Source organism: Ursus arctos, unplaced genomic scaffold (genome assembly GCF_023065955.2).
Source record: "Ursus arctos isolate Adak ecotype North America unplaced genomic scaffold, UrsArc2.0 scaffold_30, whole genome shotgun sequence".
Classification (NCBI taxonomy): domain Eukaryota; kingdom Metazoa; phylum Chordata; class Mammalia; order Carnivora; family Ursidae; genus Ursus; species Ursus arctos.
This window is the reverse complement of record NW_026622986.1, coordinates 35404335-35428778: the sequence shown is the minus strand read 5'-3', so window position 1 is coordinate 35428778 and position 24444 is coordinate 35404335. Positions and strand designations below refer to the sequence as shown.

Sequence of the window (24444 nt, the reverse complement as noted above, 5' to 3'; positions counted from 1 at the left end):
GGTGTTTATTTGTGCTTGCAAATTTGGATTAGCATTTGAAAATCATCGGTGGAATCGATCTGTTAACAGGCTAAAGAAAACACCATTAGGTGATGCAGAAAAAACAGATGACAAAATTCAGCACGATTTGTGAGACTCCCAGGAGGGGGGGCCTTCCCATCTCAGTAGACAAAATCTATAATTGACCGACAGCTAGAGTCATACTTAATGGTCAGAAACGGAGTTTTTTTTTTTTTTTTTTTTACCTTGAGATCAAAACAAAACAAGGATGTCTGTTGTCACTGTTTACAGCATAGTACTGGAATTTCTAGCCAGATCAATAGGAAAAGGAAACAAAGGCCTACAGATCAGAAAGGAAGAAATAAAACTGTCCTTTTTTTTCAGATGATGTAATAGTCTACATAAAAAATGCCAAAGAATCTATAAAAAATTTAGAACTGATAAATGACTTCAACAACAATGTAGGATAGTAGCAATTAACACGAAATGGAAATAAAAATACCGTGTTATTTAAAATTACTAAAAAATGAAAACACTGACTTCAGTGTAAATTTGAAAAGACATACATAGGACTTTGTGGAAATCTACAAAACTGAGGGAAGAAAAGATTATCTAAATAAACTGAGACATATATTGTATTCATACATTGGAAGGCTCAGCATGATAAAGCTGCCACTTCTCTCCAAATTGATGAACAGATTAAACAGAATTCCTGTTAAAATTCCATGAAGATTTTTGTAGGTACGGGAAAGATTATTCCAAATGTATATGGAAAGGCAAAGGAACTAGAATAGCTAAGACAATTTTGAAAAAGATTTAAGTGATAGGAATCACTAATGATTTCAAGACAGCACAGTAATCAAGACTGTTATTGGCAGGGGCACCTGGCTGGCTCAGTCAGAAGAGCGTCCTACTCTTGATCTTGGGGCCATGAGTTTGAGCCCCACGTTGAGAGTAGAGATTACTTAAATAAATAAAACTTCAAGAAGTACTGTGTTATTTGTAGAGAGATAGATGCATAGATCAGGTGAACAGAATAGAAAGAAATAATCTCACCTAAGTATAGCCAATTGATTTTTTTATTTTAATGTTTTTTTATTATGTTAGTCACCATACAGTACATCCCTGGTTTCTGACGTAAAGCTCGATGCTTCATTAGTTGCGTATAACATCCAGTGCACCATGCAACACGTGCCCTCCTCACTACCCATCACCAGTCCATCCCATTCCCCCACCCCCCTCCCCTCTGAAGCCCTCAGTTTGTTTCTCAGAGTCCATAGTCTCTCATGCTTCATTCCCCCTTCTGATTTCCCCCCCTTTCTTTATCCCTTTCTTCCCCTACCGATCTTCCTAGTTCTTATGTTCCATAGATGAGAGAAACCATATGATAATTCTTTCTCTGCTTGACTTATTTCACTTAGCATTATCTCCTCCAGTGCTGTCCATGTTGCAGCAAATGTTGAGAACTCGTTCTTTCTGATAGCTGAGTAATATTCCATTGTATATATGGACCACAGCTTCTTAATCCAGTCATCTGTTGAAGGGTAGCCAATTGATTTTTGACCAAGATGCCAAACTTCCTGTAGTCAAGGTAGGATGGGTAGTTTTCAACATATGGTGCTGGAATAATTGGATAGCCTCAGCGAAGAGTGAAACCAGGAAGAAAACCCAAAACAAAAATATCCCTGGATCTAAACTTCATACCTTAATACAAATATCAACCCAAGGTAGCTTGTAAATTTAAATATAATGCATAAGACTAAAATTTTAAAGAAAACACAAAATTTTTAGAAGCTAGGATTGATAAAAAGTTTAGATATGACTCTAGAAGTATGATCCATAGGAGAAAGAAAGATAATGAATCGGTGGGATTTCATCAAAATTTAAAAGTTTTGCTCTGTGAGAAACCCTGTTAGGTTAAAAGACTGGGGGAAACTTGGTAACCCACACACCTGACATGTAACTCATGAAGGATATATGGAGAACTCTCAGATCTCAACAGTAAAAACCCGAAGTCCTATTAGAAGATGGGCAAAAGATGGGAGGAGACATTTTACTGAGAAGGGTATTTAGACTGCATATCAGTACACGGGAAGATGTATCACCAGCCACCAGGGAAGTGTGCGTGAAGACCGCGACAAGATACTGCACTCCTAGCAGAGCTGCCAAAGTTAAACGTAGTGAACATACCAAATGAGGCTATGGAGAGCAGAATCTCCTAACGTCGCTGATGGGAATAGAAGAGGTTATATGTAGCTGCTTTGGAGAACAGTTTGGCGGTTCCTATTTTTCATGTTGCCTAAAGTGATAGTATTTTAGACACAGTGGGCTAAATAAATCATTAAAAGTGATTTCACCTGTTTTTACTTTTTTTAATGTGGCTACTAGGAAATTTGCCTTTATATGTGTGGCTTGCATTGCATTTCTCTTGGACAGCGTTGCTCTAGGATCTGTGATCTAAAACGTGTGGTTAGAATTGATTCTCTTTGGGGAGTAGGGTGAGGCTGGGTAAAGTTGGTTAAGGGAGAATTGTTCTTTAAGTGCTTCTTTGCTATTTGATTTTTCAGAACTTGTTAATCAAATTTGATAAAAAGTTAACTTCTTTGACAAAGGCTGGGGTATTTGGGGCACCTGGGTGGCTCAGTCGTTAAGCGTCTGCCTTTGGCTCAGGTCATGATCCCAGGGTCCTGGGATCGAGGCCCCTGAGCCCCCCCCCCCCCCCCCCCGCAAACATCGGGCTCCCTGCTCAGCGGGAAGCCTGCTTCTCCCTCTCCCATTCCCCCTGCTGGTGTTCCCCCTCTCGCTGTGTCTTTCTCTGTCCAGTAAATACATAAAATCTTAAAAAAAAAAAAAAAAAAAGGCGGGGATCTCTATCTTAAGAAAGGTTAATTTGTCACTTTCTAAATTAAATAGTAAATACTGCCATAGTGAAGAAGATTGGAATTGAAAGTAATTATTGTTGTTTATTTTTCCTTCATTTCAGTTTGCCATATCAGAAATTAAGTACTTGTTTTTCCTGCTTTTGTTTAGCTTATTGCAGGAGCGACTGGGACATCACCTTCTAGAAGTAATGCCCACAGAAAGCGGGAGTTGCTCCACTGCTCGCCAAGCAAAACAGAAACGCAAATCTCATAGCCTTTCTATAAGAAGAACTAACAGCTCAGAACAAGAGAGGACGGGTCTGCCAAGAGAAATGTTAGAAGGACAGGTGAGTTAGTGCTGATTGTGTTTATGATGTTCTAGAAATAGCCAAATACATATAGGTCTCCAAAGTAGAGAAAAAGAGTGGGTTACCAAAACAGAACAAAACAAGCCCCTCTTCTCGTAATAACTGATGAAAACAACGATCGAATATAGCGCCTACAGAGAGACATGTGGTGCCTAGTGTGACTACGGAATCTTTAAAATTTAATTAATTTATGTTTAAATTTAAATAGCTACATCTGGCTACGATATTGGACAGTGCAGGTAAACAGTCTAAGATACGTTTTTTTATTAGATTTATTTACATTTCTAGTGAAAATCCCACACCCTCCTTTGCTAGCATCTTCTGGAGGTAACTCCCATTTGAGGTAACTGTGTTCTTTGCTTGGCCTTCTGAATGCCCCTCCTCCATTGTGATGTAGGACTAGTAGGTGATTGCATCTCAGGGTAACCCTTCCTGAAGGTCATTCAGAGGCCTGCAAGCTGAACAGCCTGGCTGCCACGCTGCTCCTAGGGCCCTCGTCTTCGTGTCTTCAGCGTTCTCTGGACGGTGCCCTCTTGTTGATGAGTTTCCTGGATGGCTGGTGTGAGGTGCTGTGTCTGGTTCAGCAGCAGGAAGACAGTAGCAGTAGTGTTTGTTGCAAGCAGCTGGCATGGTAGGTGGAGGTGGAGGGGTCTGAGAATCCTCAAGGCCAGTTACCAGGGGATTCGAGTTGAACAACGGGCCGTCGCTTTCCAGACAAGGTTACAGTGATTTGTTGAGGAGCAGTGTCCTACCACGTGAAGGTAGTGTGAATGAGCGTTGGTGGTAATTTTACACGTCTTAAGATTGCTGACTGCAGCATTTAGGAAGCGCAGTGCTCAGCGCAGGAATGCGAGGCCTGTGCTTGCGGAGCACTGCCGAGTGCGAGCGCACCTAGTGCCACCGGGCCTCCTGTGTCCGTGATGTGCTGATATGATCAAGTGCACCTGCCTTTGAAAGCTTTGCCGACTCACTGGCTCTTCTGTCCTGAGTTTTCTGAAGTGGTGCCCAGGGCGCACCGCTCCATCAGGGTCTGTGAAATGGGACACCACCAGGAGCCCGGCCTGGAGCGCTGTCACGTGGCTTCACCTGCCTAGTGGAAAAGGTCTCGTTTCGTTGCACGTTTAGCTTCCTGATTGTCAGTGAGGTTGTTGCTGACGTCCCAGTTGTGTCTCCAGTTACAATGACATTCTGCATTTACTGCTGAGGTCAATGTAATATTTCAGTTATTGGATAATAAGGATCTGAAAACACTGTGGGTATAGGTGAGTAGGAACTGATACAGTAAGAGGAGATTTGGCCTCACTGTAGGACGCAGAAAAGCTTCTCACCAAGTGGCCCATGCGAGGGGGACTGGCTGGACCAGGGTACAGGAAGAATGTGGTGCAGAGAGGAAAGAGAATATGCAAAGGCCACGAGGCAAGGTCGAGAGTGTGTTAAATGTTCATCGTGATGGTTTATTTTACTTTACATTGTTATTTCAAGTTCTCATTTCTTTTTTTTTTTTCTTCATGTTTTTCATTGGTGCTCTAGAGGGGTGTTGAGGGAGGCTGTGTTACCCACTCTGTCAGGTTTCAGTTTTTGAACATGTGGCTTCGTATATAGAGTTTTAAAGCTTGTTAAATTTACTTGAACGTTACGTGATTTCAAAACATATTGCTGAAATGTTTATGTCTTTAGAGATCATTTTGCTTAAAATTTTCATCTAAGAACTTAATTTGAGAAGCTTAATAAAGTGTATATCTTTTTTTATTTGCAGCTCAGTAAATGTCAGAAAGTTGGTGCTGCATGTAAATTTGAAGTGTCACGTGGAAAGTTACATTGGCAGCCACTAAATATTGAAACATTATTTTAAAAATCCCCTTGAAGAATTCTGCTCGCATATGCTCTCAGTGCAGAAGGCACACAAAGTAGGCCGTAGGCCGTGCTCTCTGGAGATGAGAGTGTAGTGCGGACTCCGCAGGTGGCCAGGAAGTATGTGCTTGTAAGCGCAGGTGGTGCCGAGGACGCCACCCACACCTTTGTACCTAAATGTTCAGCAGACAGGTTGCTTCGGCTCACGGGCTTCACAAGCTGTGGATGGGGCTGCAGGTGTGCAGAACCCGTGGAGAGGCAGGCACGCGGAGAGCGTAGTGCTCCTGGGCACTGAACGCAGTAGTGTTTTCGTTCAGCTGACATGTTTTGCTCTTACAGGTCAGATTTCTTGTGTTTCCCTCCTCATAGTCTCGTAGGTGTTTAGTCACAAGAAATAGCCAGTACTTTGCTTGAAGCACAATAGATGGGAGAACTCTATGAAGCACTTCTATTAGTATATAGGTTTTTCAAATTATAATATCGTATGGTAGAACTTCGAGACTACGTATAATAAAACTTCGTTTGTGGGAACTGTCTTCCTTCTCTACAGATTTGGAAGTTTTGAATAAGGTAGTCTTATTCCCTTCCTTGTTAAAGGAAAAATGTTAGTTTGAAGAAATGCTTGTTTTGAATCCCATATTACGCTGGGTGACCATTTATATCATTGGATTGTAATTTGTTCTGTATAGATACGAAACTAAGTTCTTTAAGCATTTTATGTGTAAGAAATAAGAATTTAAGACATCATTCACTTTGGAAAAGAGTTTCTTAATCATTTTAAGCAGAGTCTTCCTTTTTTCAGGATTCTAAGCTGCCTTCCTCGGTTCGCAGTACACTTCTGGAACTGTTTGGTCAAATAGAGAGAGAGTTTGAAAACCTTTATATTGAAAACTTAGAATGTGAGTATCTTCCCTGTCTTCAGAAACTTCTATAAAATTTTTGGGTAGACATTCACCACTGTATCCATTTTCTGTTCTTCTCTATAATGCGTAGTGACTCAGAATAACACAAATTTATTACGGTACAGGTCTCTAGTCAGAAGTCTGGTGTGGCCGTCACCAGACTCAAATCAAGGTGTCGGCAGGGCTGTGCTCCTCTGGAGGTGTGAGCGGGCAGTCTGTCTTCTGCTTGTTTGCATTGTGGCAGATTTCCGTTCTCTGCAGTGTGAGGACAGAGGTCCTCATTTTCCTGTTGGTGTTCCTGGTGTGTGGAGCCTGCCTTGCTCGTCACCTTGAAGCCCTTCCACCCCCACCTCCAAAGCCATCAGCAGTGGGTAGAGTCCTCCTAGCGCATCCCTGAACCATTCCTGAGGATGTGAGGGAAGGATGGGTCATCGGGTCATTGCAGGGTGACCTCCCCATCGGAGGTCCCTTACCTTAGTCACACCTGCAAGGGCCCTTTTGCCATGGAGGCCACATGGTCTCAGGTTACTTTTGGGTTGGGTAGTATTCTGACTACACTTGCCCATTCAAATTGTGATTTTATGAAAAATAAATGCATCTTATAACCACTCCTACGTAAAGTACATTGTAAATTGAGAAAATGTTGATTTGTGTTTCTCTTTAAAACATGCTGTATTTTGAGAATTTTCTAAAATGTGTTATCTGTTTGATTTACTAAAGGTAAATCAAAAGAATTTTTAAATTAGCTTAGCTTTAGTTTCTCTTTCTAAATTTATTTTCAAAGGAATGCTTTCCTTTGCTTAAAGAATGAAGCAGCACCCCTCTCATGCTGACTGGTTTTGGTGGCTCCCTGCGGTCTGTGAGGGACAGTCACAGGCGTTCAGGTGGATCTGCTCAGAGCCTTTGCCCTCAGCCTCCCTGTCGCCTGACGCAGTCCCTTCGTCTCACTGGAGCCCGAGTAGAGGGTGCATGGTGCCGCGAGGTGGCACAGCACAGTGGCAGGTGCGCAGCCCTGGCGGGGGGGCATGTGTGGCCAGGTCGTGGTCCTGCTGCATTGCTACAGTGGTCTGTGTCCTTGGCCGAGTCCCTCCCCAGGTGTCGCTCCTCATCCTGTGGTTTCGCAGTCCTGTTCCAGAGGGCTCCGGCTGAGAAGATGACCGGCACGAGTGTGTCTGCTGATTCTCTTCTTGATGACTCACGTCCTTCCCCTTCCTTCCTTCCCCGCGGTTCTGTACTTCCTCGTCCTGTTTCATGACTCCCTGAATTGTTGTTAGTCTCTGTTCTGTATAGTCCTTATCTGGCGCTCGGTGGTGCCACACAGCAGTAGTTGCATTTTGTTACGGTGTGTGTTTCCCCCCGATTTCACTGTTCTCAGCTAGACTGTAAAAATTTCACTGAATTTTGGACAGTATCAGAAAAAAAAATTTTTTTTTAAAGATTTTATTTATTTATTTGACAGAGATAGAGACAGCCAGCGAGAGAGGGAACACAAGCAGGGGGAATGGGAGAGGAAGAAGCAGGCTCATAGTGGAGGAGCCTGATGTGGGGCTCGATCCCACAACGCCGGGATCACGCCCTGAGCCGAAGGCAGATGCTTAACCGCTGTGCCACCCAGGCGCCCCAGAAAAAATGTTTTTAAATGTACAGAATAAAGTACAAAGGAGATGACTGCCTGAGAGCCCTGACCACTCAGTCTCTCCCCAGTGCAGGAAGAGCAATGGAGTTTGTATTCTTTGAAAGGTGTCTTGAGGTTTTTGAGAACTCTCCGAGCTGTAATCTTGTTCTTAGGGTACTATTCATAGCCGTGTTTAGACAGTACTTCTGTATTAACATTTTTATGTGCTCAAGTTTTGGAAGTGTATGTCTTACCTTTTCGAAAAAAACTTTTTTTATTTCCAGTGCGTAGGGAAATCGAGACTCTTAATGAACGCTTAGCTGCTGAAGGACAAGCGATTGATGGGGCGGAACTGAGTAAGGGCCAGCTCAAAACAAAAGGTAAGGGTGAACACTCATGAAAGGATGGCCCTGCACATTTCATGTGGGGGAAATGTGGACTTTAATGAAGGACGTGGATTGATTGGCTTTGTGCAGTGGGCAGTACTCGGGGCATGTAATCAGCATGGGCATAGAGGAGAGAAGGAAGTGCTGGGAAGCTTGGCTTCTTGTCGCTGTGGCCTGGCCTGGCCCCCACGCCAGTGTGGACGGATGGACCCTTGGGTGTCACTGTCTTCCTATGTGGAATGACAGATGGAGTTTGCTGTCCCCAGTCTGTCCCCGCTCTGAAATTCTGTGGCCCTGTGGTTGTCAGATTGTCCCTGACTATCGCTTCTCTGTCTCTGCAGCCAGCCACAGCACCAGCCAGCTTTCGCAGAAACTGAAGACCACTTACAAGGCCTCCACCAGCAAGGTATGCAGGGGGCTGGCTCTCGGGCCGCTCCTGTGGTATTTGAGGTGTGTAGATGTGTACTTGAAGCTGCATATTTTCCAGTTAGAAATGTGTAGCAGACAAAGAGGAACTTCTGCTGTTTAGAGAAATTTGATTTTTGCAGGGAATATCATAGGTATGTTAAGTGGCCACAGCCTATGGACACCTAGACACTGCTCTGCCCGGGTCCTTCCTGAGAGTCAAATGTGCGTGAGTAAATAGATTGTCTTTTTCGAGGGAGGAGACATTTTGTAATTGTTCTGTGGCTTGATGCAGAGGCTCTGAATTTGCAGAACGGTACTGGTAGAAAGCCGTGAGGATGCTCTTCTGAGCCACAGTCACGTTTTCCCATTTAGCTGCTGCTTCTCTCTCATTTTCTAAGGATCATCGAGAAGTGAAGGTTTGTCTCCAAGGCATGTAGGGACAGTTGTGGTATTGTGCTTTTTTAAAAGTTATCTTGTTCTGACCTTCTTAAAGTGGCAAGGGTTTAATCATTTGGGAGTAAGTTTATCTGGGAGGGAGGACTGCCGTAGGTAATATTTTGAAGTAATTTTGTATGCATCTTTCCTTTGGAGTATTTTGGATATACAAAAGGTAAATTAATTACCTAACTGTAATAAATGGGCATTCCTTTTGCTAAACCTGAGGGAAAAGCTGAAATTTGTGGTGTGCTGTGACAGCATAAAGAGTTCTTGTTAACTTTCTGTGTTTCCAGTTTGTTCCATTGAGCTTGAAGTTCCTGAGCATGACATCCACAGCGAGATTAACTACGGTTAATAGAGCAGATTCAGTCTTATGGCTACTTCTGCTCATTTGAAAATTTTTAGTACTTCCTTGTTATTAAAAAAATATGAATATTGATTACATTTTCTTTGGTTTCCTTTGATGATAACTCTATAAGTGGTTAATTAAAAAATTTTTTATTTGTATTATCTAATTTATACTTAATTAGTTTTTAAGTTTTTAAACAAATTAACATTAAACTCCTTTTCAAAATGTGTTGTAAGATTATGTTCTTCCTCATCTAACTTCTTGTTATATTATCTTGACTTATATTGTTTATTCCAGTGGGTACAGCTTGTATACAACGTATAGTCTTACAATTGGGAAACCTTCAGAGCATTTCTGAAGTTGAAGATGAAGGGAGTGTATAAAGTTATCCCTTACTGGCAATAGTGAAAAACAAGATTTGGGCCAAGGGAAGGATATGTACTATAATACTCTGCTTAAAAAAAAAAAGTGTTTAACTATATTTAAAGCCTCAGTCATTTTAGATCCTTCAGATCATCTCCATGTATAAGAGGCATGTAATTAATGATCTTTCTTGTGCGCATCAAAGAATAATATTGTAAGATGTTATCTGAAAATTGAAGAAAGACTCCGATACCAGAGTACGTTCTGATCCATGCTGCAGCATGTGTTTTTGGTGGTAGCACTAAGTGTGTGCTCAGCAAGGAGGTGGTGAGCTTGAACGTGGCATTTCTTGCCTCCTCACTGAGCCCTGACGGCACGTAGTGCGCCTGGTGCTTGGTGCACCCATGTGCACTCAGCAGACCGGGAGAGCTCTTCTCTTCCTGGCTGCCTGACGACGGACCACTCATGTCTGTTGAGGGGGGGGGCGTGCCCGTCTAACTGCAGTCACTGTAGAGAAACTTGTGAAATGTTCATACGTGTTTATGTAAAGACAACTATCTGTCACTGTGAAAAACCCCTTTCCGATTTTGTTGAAGTACGTTAGATTGTATCTTAATTAAAATGATAATTAGGATGACAGGTATAAGCATCACTTTGTCACTTCATTCTGCTTTTCTGTTACGAATGTTCACTCTGTGATTCAGTCTTTGTGGGGCCTCTTCGCTGTCATTATGGAGTCAGGATTTTTAAGAACAAAGTTAATAGGCATTCAAAGTGTAGTGGGCGTTTGGAAGGAAATGATTTGTTACAATATTCATAAGTTGCATATTGTCCGCTTCCACAATCCCACCGGCATCGGGGTTGGTGTGAATCTTGCGCAGTGACCTTCTGTTTTTCTGTGTGGTCGGGGTTGGCGAGGGGTGTGGCTCCAGTAGCTCATGTCTCCGGACAGCAGCGTCTGTGTAAGAAACAGCAGGAGGCTTCAGACTTACTGTGGGGCAGGCTTTGCACGTTCTCCAGCTCCATCCTCTCCTACGTGTTACGTTACTGAACATCCGATTGGCACCTTTCGCCAGCCAAAGCACTTTTCTGTGTCGTGGAGGGATGGTTTCGCTAGTTTGGGTGGGATAGGAGCTTTCAGAAGGAAAAAGAAGATGATGGGTTTGCATTTGAGCAAGTCCTTTTGTAAAATTCAAACTGAGTCAGATGTATTTCTGCCGAAAGAGTCCATATTCGTTAAGCATGTTGTTTTAGTCGTTCTCGGCATCAGAGGACAGTTTGAATGTTCACACCCAAATTGATGTAACAGTGGATTGTGTTGTAATGTCTTTATTCTAAGAAAGAACTTAGGTTTATTTTCAGGGCTTTGCTAAAAATCAGTGTTCAAAATAGCTGTTTAATACCAAGTTTTCTTTTTCACTTGATTTTATAGATTCATTATTCTGATTACTCTCCATTTTTCTGATTTGCTTAAAAGCTGAGAAGCCATTCTAACTGAGAACAGTTTAAAAACCAAACTCTGAAGAGTTGTGTTTAATTAGTTTCTTTCTCATGCACTTTCTGTTTTTCCTTGTACGAGAAAGTGGGATTTGTTTGCTGTGTGTATCGTACGGGACAATGCCTCACCCTCGTGTGCACCTCTGTGGGTCTCCTGTCTGTTCCTGTCAGACTGTGAGCCGCCCGGGCCTGCTGGCGCTCTGTGTGTCCTAGCGCAGCGCCGGCCCCAGGCACGCGCTCAATAAACAGTGCTGGACAAACCTCATCTGCTAGAAGTGTCGTCTTTGGATTCCTCCTGCCGTGGGCTCTTTGCCTCCTGATAATATGTGGTTGGTGTGAATTACCAAAAATGGGAAAAACAATGAGGTTCCCCAGTAATAAAAGTGGTTTTAAGGGTGTGGGTATACTTTCCTAACTCTCGTGTCCTGGTAGCTCTTACTGTTTTTTTTTGTTTTTTTTTTTTAAAGAATTTGGAAATTTGGCTGATGGTTTGGATTTGTGGAAGAGACTTGCAGCATGTAAACAGACCCTTCTCTTCTCCGTGGGAGGACACACATGCTTTGCGGGAGTGTCGGGGGTCTTGCGAGGCCTTAGGACGGCCTTTGTTCTTTGTGACGCCCCGCTGGAGGGATGCTGCTATTTGCGCTTATGTTGTGTTCCCTTAATGCTTTAAATATCCTGTTCAGGGACTTGGGCAGTTCAAGACCTCTTTTTCTGTTGTACCTTTTTTAACTTAAAAACATTCAGTCAGTAAATTGTCTGTAATACCCCTTCCCGTCATGGTTTTAGATCGTCTCCAGCTTCAAGACCACCACATCGAGGGCCGTGTGCCAGCTCGTGAAGGAATACATTGGCCACAGGGACGGAATCTGGGATGTCAGTGTGGCGAGGACACAGCCCGTGGTGCTGGGCACCGCGTCTGCTGGTGAGTCCACAGCAAGTCCCTCTACTTGCCGGGTGTGGCTGCTGGTGCAGATGACTGACCTGCCGGTGTTGGTAGCAGAGTTGGCCCTGGAAGCGGACAGGAGGCCAAGCAATCATTGACACAAAGCACTTGGCCCTGCTGTGCCCCGTTGGGCCTTGCTGCTGTGATGTGATGTCTGCTGGGGTGATGTCAGGTGTCTGGATAAGCGGCCACTGGCTCTGGGATTAGGCAGCTGTGTTAGGGATCACTGTTCACGGCAACGTAAGGTAGGATGTCTTTTATCCAGACTAAGTATTTTTTTTTTTAAGATTATTTATTTATTTATTTATTTGACGGGGAGAGAGACAGCCAGCGAGAGAGGGAACACAAGCAGGGGGAGTGGGAGAGGAAGAAGCAGGCTCATAGCGGAGGAGCCTGACGTGGGGCTCGATCCCATAACGCCGGGATCACGCCCTGAGCCGAAGGCAGATGCTTAACGACTGCGCCACCCAGGCGCCCCCCAGACTAGGTATTTTTTTGATTGGCTTTCTTGTTACTCACAGTTGAGTGCCTATCTGCTTGAATTGTGAGGTACAGCTGAGGGAGGGGCTTTGTGGTCTCTGAAAGGGGCTCATTGTTCTAGGTTTAGGCGGAAGCTGGACCACTGGCAGCCCTGTTTGCCTGTGGGACTCCTGGGGCAGGCATCAGAGAGCCCTTTTTTCTCATTAAAGAAAAGATAGCTTTTTGAAAGCTGTCCAAAGTGTATAATCTAATACCCTTTCAGATAAAAATTGCTAAAGTTAAAAATGGTGCTCGCTTGTTGAAAATGACTTCACCAGCTTGTGAGAACTTACTAGGTTCTGCAGAAGTTAGACCCATGGAGAAAGTTCTCTTTCTTGTTTAAAATTATGTTCACACGTGAGCACCCCACCGTGTTCTGGAAATTACAATTAGAAAGAAAGGGTCCTTTTCTGGTCTCAGAAATCTTGTTTGGATCATTGGCATTTATTTTCCAGATTTTCCTGTTATGCAAGAGGAAAGGTCCAAAGGAATATTTGTATCTCAGTTACTTGTAACTGGATTTGGATTTGCATTTCAGTGCTGCATGATGCTCTGCAAAGTGTTAATTCAACAAAACAGTGGGCCTGTCATGTAAGGACTCAGGCGAGATGCAGTCCGTGTGACAGCATGCTGGGGGTCCCAAGTCCCTGGATTTCTGTTTTCCACTTCCCTGACCTCGGACAGGTCACAACTTCTGTCTTCTTGGGAATGTTTTCTTTGATCAGTTGAATTATAGACTAGTGTAGAGCTGCAAGAGACACTAGGGATAATGTAACTTCTCACTTTGATTAAAAAGACCATAAAATTGGTGATGGGTCAGTTACTCTTGTTTTTTGGATCTTGCAGATCACACGGCTCTGCTGTGGAGTATAGAGACAGGGAGGTGCCTCGTCAAGTACTCAGGCCACGTGGGGTCAGGTGAGCAACACAGGGTGGGCGGTGTCTTCTGATGGGAGGTGTGCTGATCTGGTGCCGGGCTCGTGGGCACTCGTGGCGGTCAGAGCGATGCTGCCTGCAGCAGTGGGAGCCTCGTTGGGGAACAGCCTGTGCGTAGGAATTGTCTGTGTTTCCTTTACCGTTGCCTCAAAAGCCACATTGACAAATTCGGAACTGAAATGTGTACATTTGTCGAAGACCGTGTATTCATTTCAGGGGTTACCTTTCCATTTGATGCTGCTTTGCATGTAGTCGGGCCCAGTGAGGGCTGCCGTCTGTCTGGGCTTCCTGCCTGCAGGTCATGCCACGGCGGCTGCAGCAGCTCTGCCCTGCCCCCTGAGCTGTCCCTGTGCTTACCCCTTGTGTTCTGACCGCATCTCGTCCACTTCCCTCCTGGTGCCCTTTGTGGTTCCTTCCTCCTGGCCTGCCCTGCACTCCAGTCTGTGTCAGGCTGCCTCCCTGCTCACTCTCCCCTCGCCAGCCGCCGCCATAGCCCTCCCCTTCGTAGACATGCTCAGGTGGTGCCTGCCTCTGCGTCCGCGGCCAGGTGTGCCCCACCGGCGGACTTGGGTAAGAGCCTTCCGCCCAGTGGGGGCGTATGTGTTGTCCTGTCTGGGCTGTGACCCACGCTCTTGCCTCTCTTGGGGTCTCACTCCCTCGGGTGTCCCTGTTGCCTCTTCCTGCCCCTCTGCTTGTGCGCGTCTTCCCTGCAGCGTGCATCTTCTGTGTCCACAGGATGGTGCCTGGGTAGGCGGAGGCGGTGCTCAGGGCTTCGCAGACATTCGCAAGTGAACACCTGCTGTAGCCTTTGTTTCCTCACCACGCATTTATTCCTTGAAAAACATTTATACAGTGAGACACGTCCGTATCACCTAAAAGTTAAGAGGGTGTTAGCCAGCCTGTGTAAAATATTACCACAGTCTCCTGCCTCCCCTTCTTACTCCATTTCATGTCCCTAAAAGAGGAACCACTTTTAACAGCTTTACGTATTCTGCTTTTTTCTTCCATTTTTCTAAATAGCCTATTTTATTATTTCTGAGATTTGAGTTTTAGACAAGTGATTCTTCCTGAGGCAGTGAGGACCCACTCTCTTGCCGCACGCTGTTACTCTCCACTCTTGTCCTTGCCAAGTAGCTACGGTGTGATTCTGATTCGAATCGAAGTATGGCAGCATGCGTATTGTTCACAGCTGCCCTTATACGTGCTCTCCTTGCAGTTGCCTTACCTTTGTTTGGCCCGGTTTCTGTGTCTGTTTCAAACCCATCCCCGCGCTCCGCCCCTTGTGTGACCGTCCTCTCCCATGGCCAAACTCGGCGCAGAATCTCTGTTCCGTTGTCATCACTCTCGTCCCTTCCCCGAAGCCTCCACTCCTGCTGGACAGCTTTGGTGCCCTGCTCTTTGCGGCTGCCCTGTGCGTGTTCCTTCTGCGTCCTGCAGCCAGCACGTGGGGTGTGGCGCTGCCTTGGGCGTGGTGAGGTGGGTTGACGGGAGTTGGAGTGGTGGCGTGTCTGGCCTTCCCTTCTCCCGAGGGCACTGTCTTCCTGGGCGCCATCTGTGTAGTGCTTGTGTCCTGGCTTCTTGCTTTTCCCACTAGGCGGTGCTCTGATTACATGGTGAAGGTCCCTTTAACCTAAAGGGTGGGGTTCCGCCCCCCCCCCCCCCCCCAGCTTTCTCATCCGTGTGACTCACTACAGATGGTTTGACATTTGTCTGTCCTGGCTCGTTCCTCTCGCATCACCTGGACCAAGCACCCCCCTGTGCGTCAGCCCCTCTGCCTCAAGGGTCCCACGCTGAGCTTCACAGCTGCCCCTGCTGGAGCCCCCCCCCGCCCCCCCCCAGTCAGGCCTGTGCAAGAGGTGGTGCTTTTTCCTGTGTGGTGTTCTGTTTCACATTTATGTTAAAGTTAGGCACACACACGATCGACAGATCAGGTGTCTTCGAGGCTCGTCGTGAAGAATGTTTGTCTCTGGTGTCCTCTCCCTTTCTGATCCTGCTGTGGCCACCGTGAGTTGAGTTAGCTGTGTGTTGGGGGCTGCTGCGTGTCTTTAGGGTGCTTGCGGGGCTCACCGTCCTTTTCTGCGTTGGTCACCATCTGCTGACTCTGGCACGGGGACGGTGTAGCTGCAGCCCTCCCTGGGCCGGAGGCACCTGAGTTCACCTCCGGTCCTGCCCCCACTCGGTGGCACTGTCCCTTTGGTAAGATCAGTGCTCAGTTTTCACTTTATCATGCCTGTGTGAACACTGCTGACACGTTGCAGCTGTGAACAGTCATGAAGTGCCCACTGTATGCCAGGTTCTCAGATGAGCACTTGGAGTGCTTTCTTTCACACACGCCTCACGGGGCCTCTGAGAGAAGTGGTGTCCATGCTCCCTGCGTCACTAGGAAGGTGCTCAAGGTCACACAGACATCAGGGTGCAAAGTGGCCACTGGTCTTACCAGTTGCTCCTTGACACTGGGAGCGTTATGTTTATTGTAGGCATTGTTGATGGTTTGCTGTTTTAAGGAGGTCAGTTTCCACGAGCTCTAAAAGTTAAGAGGGTGTTAGAGCTCTTCCCACATTTTTCTGTTATCTAGGGTTAATAGTGAAAGCATCTTCTAGCATTTTCCAGTTCCTCAGAAAAGCAGAATTCCAGTGGCGTAGCTGACAGAATCATCCTGAAGGCACTTGCTGAAGTTTGCTGAAACTTCCTGTGTGTTCTGTGCGCACCGTGCATGTCTACCCTGTGTGGATGTGAGGGCTGGCTACCCTGTGTGCCCTTACCCAGGTCAGCTCCGTGTCAGGGTGCCTGGGAGCTGCTGCTGTCATTCTCCCCGGGAGGGCTCGGTGGCGGCAGGGAGGTCCCAGCAACCAGGCTCCAGCCTCCTCGCGCTCCGGCTGCCGTCTGCTCACCACACTGTCGGGAGGAGGAGAGGGCTGCACTTCCCTCTTACTCCCTCATGCCGTCTGGCAAAGGATTCCCACAACTGGAGAAAGAGGCTGTCCACACTGATCCTGGCTCTTCCCAAGCTGTCAGGGGCCTCCTTCTCTCTTCCTGGGATCTCCTGGAATGGCACAGGAGGGAGGGTGGCCTTGTGCCCGACTGGGTGGGCAGTCAGCCATATTTCCACTATGTTCTGTCTCTTTCGTCATAAGTGTTTCCATTTTCACCTCGATTTATTTTTAACTCTACGTGGCTTCCTTATCTATAAAAAGAAGTAGATTATTTGTATTCTTTTTCTGTGTGTCCTATGCTTTGGCAATGTGATAGTTGGTACTCAGTTGTGTTTTCAAGTATCTCTAGTTTTTTATGCACTTATTCATAGCTTAATTAAATGGAAGGAGCTAATATTGAGCTATTATAGTTCTTTTAATTTTTAAAGTTACCTTACAATACGTGCTATAGCTGCAATAAACATTGTTCATATGTTTTTGTTTTAAACCTGTTTTTGTTATATTTTTATTTTGCAGTAAATTCTATAAAGTTTCATCCATCAGAGCAGTTGGCTCTTACTGGTATGTTGATTTTTTTTCTTTGTTGATCATAGTTATTGATAATCTTGAAACAGCTGTACTCATCCCTTTCTCATCCGTGCCTTGTACAAAAGCCAGATGGTCACTGCTAGCCATTTTATGCAGTACTCGAGGAATGGGGAAGGAAAAACACGTCGAGTAGAACCTTTTTAAACCATAGTGGATTGTCAGACGAGCTTGACTCTCCTGTGAGATTGCAGGTGACCCACCATGAGGTCGCCTTGCAGAGCATATAGTGGTTCCTGGCCTTCCCGCTCACACTGTGGTGTTTCTCAGCAGACCGACCTTGCTTCTCTCCATTCCTGTCACTGCTGCCGAGTTCCTAATCCTACACGCACCTGAAACAGACGGGGGAAATAGTAGCCCCAGGTCATGCGCTCTGCAGGGCCAGTGTTTTTACTCCTTTCTGGGTAGCATTCCTGGGCCCTGGTAGCATGGGTTTGCCATAATTTTATGTTGAACTGAGGAGTCTTCCTGTAAAATTGTCTGACACCCATAGACTCCTGTGATTTTTGGGGACCCTGACAGTAATCTTGAAGGATAAATGTTTGGCGAGTAGAGGTCAGCAAGCTTTTTGTAAAGGACCAGAAGTAAATGCTCTCATCTTTGAGGGCCCCATGGTCCATGTCACAATTCTCAGCTCTGTGTTAGTGTGAAAACAGCAGAGGGGATGCCCAGGTGAACGGCCATGGCTGTGGGCAGTAAGCCTTATTCTCACAGTGGGTTGCTGCCTGGCTTTGGCCTGTGGGCCAGATTTTGCTGGCCCTGGGGTAGATGATGAAAGTGGGGCTAATCAGGTGCTTTTCTATGTGAGCAGAATATGGTGGGAAAGTCAGTTTGAGGGCCCTCTGTGTCAGCAGGCCTTGTCCACAGTAGCTAGTTGATGACTGAATAAACAATTGGAGAACTTTCCACCTTATGAAATGGTTTGGTGTATGACTGTGAAGAGGGAGGGTGGAGGGAGACCAGTGACAACCAGAGGTGAGGTGGGGAGGAATCAGGACATTCTCGGGAGGGCCGTTGGAAGCTGAAGCAGAGCATGTAGTGGGCTAGAAAGGGGCACGTGGGCTGATTCTAAGAGAGCTCGCAGGTCAGGCAGTGAGCTCGTTTGACACCGAGAGAAACGTGCCACCATCCACACATGGCCGCTCCAGGGGAACTTCTGCAGCCACAGAGAGAAGTGGGATTCAGGCAGGTACTCTGTGAGGCTGAGTGCAGACGCCTGTCTGGCACGTCTGTGGGCCTTTGTGTGCCCTTCACTGTCCTTTCTCTTTCTGGTCCCCAGTCTGAGCAGCATCTTGCACACTTGGCTGGTGAAAGTAAGATCTCAGTACTCACGGGGGTCTGGCAGGTTTTGAGCCCATTGGTGTGGAGTGGAGGGGAGCACACATACTCATGGGACTTGCTTTTTTAGAACTCGGAACTACTGTGGTCATAAGCTGAAGTGCAGTTGGGTTCCAGTTTACTTAGGTTAGCTAGATGGAGAATAAAATCTGTTAGTAAATCTTGCCTGAACCTTCACAGCTTTTTGTCCTAAAATGAAAGGCAGGGGGCGAGTGTTTTTAACCACTGTCTTAATTTTGTACATTTAGCCTGTTGTCAGGAGCCTCGTGCAGTCTCCAAAGTAGCTCATGATCACTGAGTTACAGAACCTAGCAGAAAGCACATTTTACACACGGTGTGCACTTTGGGTAATTGTCCCCTAATTTCTGTCCTCAGCCTCTGGAGATCAGACTGCCCACATTTGGAGTTATGCTGTTCAGCTGCCGACAGCCCAGCCCATTGCCGACACTACTGTAAGCAGCACCTTTACTTACCCTGAAAGCGCGACATGGGGTATGTTGGTAGGGTTCTGGACGTTTGCAAAGTTTAGGATAAATTTATAATGTCTTACAGACTGGATGTATGTGACGACCCCTTCCCCCCATGTAGTTTGAAGCCCTAATCCCCCAGTGTGGCTCTGTTTGGAGGTGGGCCTCTACAGAAGTAATAAGGTCCGGAGGCTAGTGCCCTGATCCCATAGGATTAGCGTCCATACAGACATCAGAGAGCTCGTGTGTGTTTCCTCTCCCTGCACGTGCCCAGGAGAGGCCATGGGGGGATGTCATGACAAGCCAGGGAGGCCTCTCCAGAAACCTGGTCGGCTGCGCCTTGATCACGGCCACCCAGTCTTGGTGTTGTCGTGGCAGCCGGAACAGACCAAGACAGTGTCGAACATGAAGTGCCTGCCTTTATGTGTGCATTGTTTGTTCTCAGCCCCCTTTCCATCGGCCATTAATGTTTAAAAATTGTATGATTACGTCCTATTTCTAAATATTTTGTGTATTTTAGACATCTTGTCTTTCACATAAGGTAAACAGTGTGTGTCATTATGACGTGGGTGAAGTTTTAACGCAGGTAACGAGAGGTTACGTATGGAGAGGAATGATGGGTGGGTTTAAGCCATAAAGCCTTGGATGCCCTTTGTCCTGTCAGATGTAGCTGTTCCCTCAGCCCAGCACCCTGTGTGTAGCGTCTCGCAGAGACCACCTCGTGCGTGTCCTCTGCAGGGCAGTGTTCTGCCGTTCGGCCTCCACGAGTCGCTAGCCTGTCCCTGTGCTGTGCACACGGGTGGAGACGGGCCCGGCAGCCGAGTGCAGGTGGAGCCTGGTGTGCGTTCTGGCTGTAGCCGTAGGGAGGATGGCAGTCACCCTGCGCTTGGGGTGCTCCCACCTGGGAACATCCCACTGGTTTTTTCTTATTTTAATTTTTAAAAAAGATATATTTATTTATTTGAGAGAGAGCAGGAGCGGGGGGGGGGAGCAGAGAGAGAGAGAATCTCAAGCAGACTCCCCACTGAGCAAGGATCCTGACGTGGGGCTCGATCCCAGGACTCATGAGATCACGACCTGAGTAGAAATCAAGAGTTGGGCGCTCAACTGAGACAGCCATGCGCCCCTGTTTCTTTTTTTAAAGAAGTTTAAACATCATTCTCTTTGAAGATGTACTAAGTAATTAATAAATTGCAGTGATGAGTAAGAGTTCTCTTTAGTGAAGAGGTCTGAACGGTTCTTTATTTTTTTTAAAGGGTTTGTTTATTCATGTCAGAGCGTGTGCGTGCATGCATGCGAGAGCAGGAGCAGAGGGAGAGGGAGAAGCAGGTCCCCACTGATCAGGGACAGCCTCTGGAGATCTGGCTTTGGCCTGTGGGCCAGATTTTGCTGAACCTGGGGTAGATGATGAAAGTGGGGCTACCCCCCCCCCCAGGACACGAGGCTCTATCCCAGGACCCCAGGATCATGACCTGAGCTGAAGGCAGACATTTAGCTGACTGAGCCACCCAGGTGCCCCTGAACAGTTCATTTTTAATTGAGCGCATTGTATCTTCTATTTTAACATGTTTTTCCCCTTGTGGAATAGCAGACTGTTGCTAACTGTGGGCATTCACTCAGGAAATAGTGCTGACAGAGGACAGGGCGAGGGGAGGGGAGGGGAGGGGAGGGTTCATGCTCAGAAAGTTCAGGGGAGGAGTTAATGTTGTATGGATTTGTTTTAAAACGAAGTAAGAAACATGCCAGTCTTGGCAGAGGGAGAGAATTATGTCCAGTATTTATGTCATAAAAACTGAATAGATTACAGTGTCAAATTGACTTTCTTTTCTTCTTTATGATTTTGCTTGCCTTGGGCTGCCTCAGGCTTTGGGGGTAGCCCGGAGGAGCCCCTTCAGAGTGAAGCTGAGCCTGTGCCCATCAGTGACCAGAGCCGCCCCAGCAGCCCAGCCACAGAGGGGTTGGCGGGGTTGGCGTGCCCCGCCCTCTGTAGCCCCACCCAGCACAGACGCAGCCGCCGGTCGTCTAAGCTTTTCCTGGCTAGTCTTGGCTCAGGCTTACTTAAGTGTTCTCCCGTGTGTTAGAACAAACTCTCATCTGCTAGGATTTCGTTCATTTTCAGCAGTACAGCTTTTAGACAGGTGTTTTCTCTCTTTTTTAAAGAGTTTATATATTCATTTGAGAGAGAGGGGAAGAGAGTGCATGAGAGCCGGGCAGGGGGGGAGGCAGGGAGAGAGGGAGAAGCAGACTCCCTGCTGAGTGCAGAGCCTGATGTGGGGCTCGATCCCAGGATCCTGAGATCATGACCCAAACTGAAGGCAGATGCTTTACTGACTGAGCCACCTGGCACCCTGTATGTTTTCTCTTTTTAATTTGGACTAGTGGGTTTCACTTGGCATCCACCACATTGATAAAGAAATATTTGGGTGATGTAGTGGATACATTTTTAGATTACTTGTTAAGTCACTATGTGACACCACTTGTATGATGTTGACTGACTAACCTAGTGAGTGGATTAATTTTCTTCTTTGGAAAATGAAAATTGAAGCAAGTTACCAGTGGCTTCCAGGGGCCCTTCGTGCTTGCTCGGAGCCCTGAGTCATTGAGTCAGGGCTTCCTCGGTTCTGGGGCTACTGGTGCTCAGGAGACACCCAGTGTGAAATGGACAGTGCTGGACGTTCTGTTCCAGTGCTGCTAGCTGTGAAAGTGGCTCCAGTTAAACAGATCACCCTTAAGAGACGGGCAGAAAGCACACATACAGTTCGCACCCTCCATCCCCTGCCTTTTGCCACATTCATGTTAAAAGATCTTATAATTATTTGTGAATAGGATATAGCACATTTGCATTTTAAAATATCTCTTAGTTCCTTGTATAGTTTGGAAAAATGACTTCTGTGAATCTTCTGACTGTGACCTTTCCAACGTGGATCCTGCTAGCTAGAGCTTTCTTAAGTTCCAGGCCACTCTTCTGAGACCCGAGGTCTCTCCCCTGGACCCGTGCTGAGGACATCCCTGCGTTCATGCTTACTTGTCACTTTTCCTTTCAAATACTCGGGGAATAGCCCCGTAGGTGCAGTGCTGCAGGTCTGGGTAACTGAACAAAACTCTCAGGACTTGTGGGATTATCTTCGACGCATCTCTTCTTTCCCTTCCCGTCTTCTCTTTCCACCGTTTCCACTAATGTGTGACATCTTACTGCTTCTGGTTCTTATATAATTCTTGGATGCACTTCCCTCTGTCCCCGGGATACTCCTTCTGTAACACCCACCCAGAGATGTCTGTTGAGTCTCGGCCTCACCCAGCACCTAGCACTCCTCTTCTGCACCTGCCCGAAGTACCGCCCAGACCACCCCTTCCTGCTGCGGGCAGTGAGGGTCGGGAAGCTCCTCAGGAGCGGCCGTGGGAGCTGAGAAGGGCCGTGGGAGCTGAGAAGACCCGTGGCCCAGGAACTGGTGTCGCCTGGAGGAAAGCCCCAAACTGGGGCATCCCCGTGCTGGATTTGTAGTGAGTGTGTTGCTGCGCCTGCCGGGTCCTTTCACCTTGAACAGGTTGCACTCCTGGGACCTGTTTTCAGGCTGCGGAGTGGCTGCCGTGTTAACCCCTAGCTGTCTTCATCTCTGGTCCCTATCCCTGACTAGTCTCCCTGTCTCAGGCCTGGCTACTCACGTTGTATTCTCTGCACAATGTCAGGAGTGGGCTCTCTGGAGTTGCACTTGTCACCTTGATGAGCCCTTCGCCAGTCCCTGGCCTTAGTTTGTGACTCTCCGTGGCTCCGGCCCAGACTGGATGCTGTTGCTGTGCCTCCCTCTCCACGGGTCCGCTCGGCCCTTTTCCTGGGTGCTGTCTCCTCACCTCCCTTACGCTCTCTCCCTGCAGACCCCGCCCCGCTGCAACCTCCTGCCTGAGTCGGAGCCCCTGTGCTTGCTGCGTAGTCTGTAGTGCGCTGTGAAGTCTGGAACTCTGCATAATGACGTGTGTCTGACTTCACTGCGAGACTGGGGGTCCTGTCTTCCTGGAGAAGTCCCACCTGTGGCTCCACCAGGCTTTGCCTGAGCTCCCTGCACCTGACCTGCGAGAGCCCTGAGCTGTGCACTCCCAGCATGCTGCCTCAGTTGGCCACTGCCACACTCAGGGATTTTCACTCCCTGCCTGCCTCTTGTCCAGATCCTTCCAGGCAGTCCTCAGACCTGGTTCAGTGGCATCCATTCTTACCCCTTGGTTTCCCTACACAGACCTCGGACCCTTCATGCTCTCAGCACACTCCTGTTGGCTCAGCTGTGTGTCCCTGTGGCTGTGAGGCCGTGCTCATCGGGATCCCCTCCATGCTCGCTCAGTCCTTGGACTCCTCCTTATTCACATTTGATCCTGTGACCCTCTGTCAACATCTTATGTTTCTCCCACTTCCATTCTCTTGAGTCCTGTTGGCTGGGTCACCTCCAAGGCCATGTGACCTCTGCGTTCATCTGGATTTCACCTCTCCCCTTTGCCACCATGACCTTGTTGTTTGTATAGCTCCCAGTCTGCTCCCTTCTTAGAGCCTTTGCAGCTGCTGTTCCCTCATCTGGGAATGCTGTTCTCCTCAATGTCTGCATGCCTTACTCCCTTGCTTTCTTCATGTCTCAACTCAGATGTTACTTTAACAGAGTCTTTTCCTGATAATTTTGTATAAAATAGCAGCCTTTGTGATTGTCCATCCCCTCATCTGCTTTATTTTCCTTAACGCTTATTACTGCCTGAATTTGTGTGTACGTGTGACATATCTTTATACTGTGTCTGTCTGTGTGACCTATATCCCCTACTGTGTGTGTGTGTGACATATATCCTTATACTGTGTGTACATACACGTGACCTGTGTTCCTGTGATGTGTACATGTGACCTGGATCTCTGTACCGTGTGCGTGTACATGGGACATAGTTCCCTGTACTCTGTGTGTCTTTAACGTGACATACGTGACCTCACCTGTGTGTGTGATTACATGGTACATATTTCCATACTAGTGTGTGTGTGTGTGTGTGTGTGTGTGTGTATGCGGGTGCATACCCATGTGTGTGGTCTGTCTTCCTTGCTAGCGTGTAAGCTCGTGACATGAGGACATTGCCGGTCTCTCTGGCTCCAATGCTCTCCTCACCCGGCCTGTCCATTGTTCTGGATGTCCGTGTCAGGCAGTGGTCCTCTCCTCTGTTGTGAGACCAGCATGTGGCCTGGCAGCCTTTAAAGGCCGGGTAAATATTCTTTAAATGAATAGATAAACATTTTCTTAAAGAGCTGAAGCCTTTTATGCTTTCGTTTTAGCTTTTCACAAAAGACCTTACTGATACTATAGGAAAATAAACTGAACTCTTGTATCTATTCCTGTGGCAACAGAATTCTAAGTAGCTCCCGAGAATTGAAATGTTTCTTTTCTTATTGTGATAAATTATTGACTTTCAGTTACATTTTATTACATTTCTACTAATACATGGTGAAAACTTAAAATCATTTTATTTGCCATTTTATTGGTTAGTGGAAATGGACTGTAGCTCATTTGACGTCATAGTGGCCTGAGTTTTTTTTCTTCTTATATTTGGTCATGGGTTTTAGTCAAGTAGGTGATCGTAACTCCAGTGACGTACCAGATACTGTGCTGGTACTGGTCATAATCAGGATTGAGTGCTAGAAAGACAAATGACAACAGTCTGATTGTG

At 46.8% G+C, this 24444-nt stretch overlaps 1 protein-coding gene across 9 annotated transcripts in view; it reads left to right on the top strand.

Annotated features, from left to right (window-relative positions):
* The window catches only part of WDR37 (WD repeat domain 37), a 121800-nt gene that overhangs the window by 6895 nt on the left and 90461 nt on the right, over positions 1–24444 (top strand). For all 9 annotated transcript variants that reach the window (XM_057304749.1, XM_057304746.1, XM_057304745.1 and 6 more), the window contains exons 2-9: positions 3031–3208; positions 5883–5979; positions 7882–7977; positions 8325–8389; positions 11828–11963; positions 13350–13421; positions 16889–16933; positions 18671–18747. In XM_057304749.1, coding sequence (XP_057160732.1) covers positions 3071–3208; positions 5883–5979; positions 7882–7977; positions 8325–8389; positions 11828–11963; positions 13350–13421; positions 16889–16933; positions 18671–18747 — 726 coding nt within the window. In that variant the 5' untranslated portion in view covers positions 3031–3070. The remainder of the gene's footprint in view (positions 1–3030; positions 3209–5882; positions 5980–7881; positions 7978–8324; positions 8390–11827; positions 11964–13349; positions 13422–16888; positions 16934–18670; positions 18748–24444) is intronic.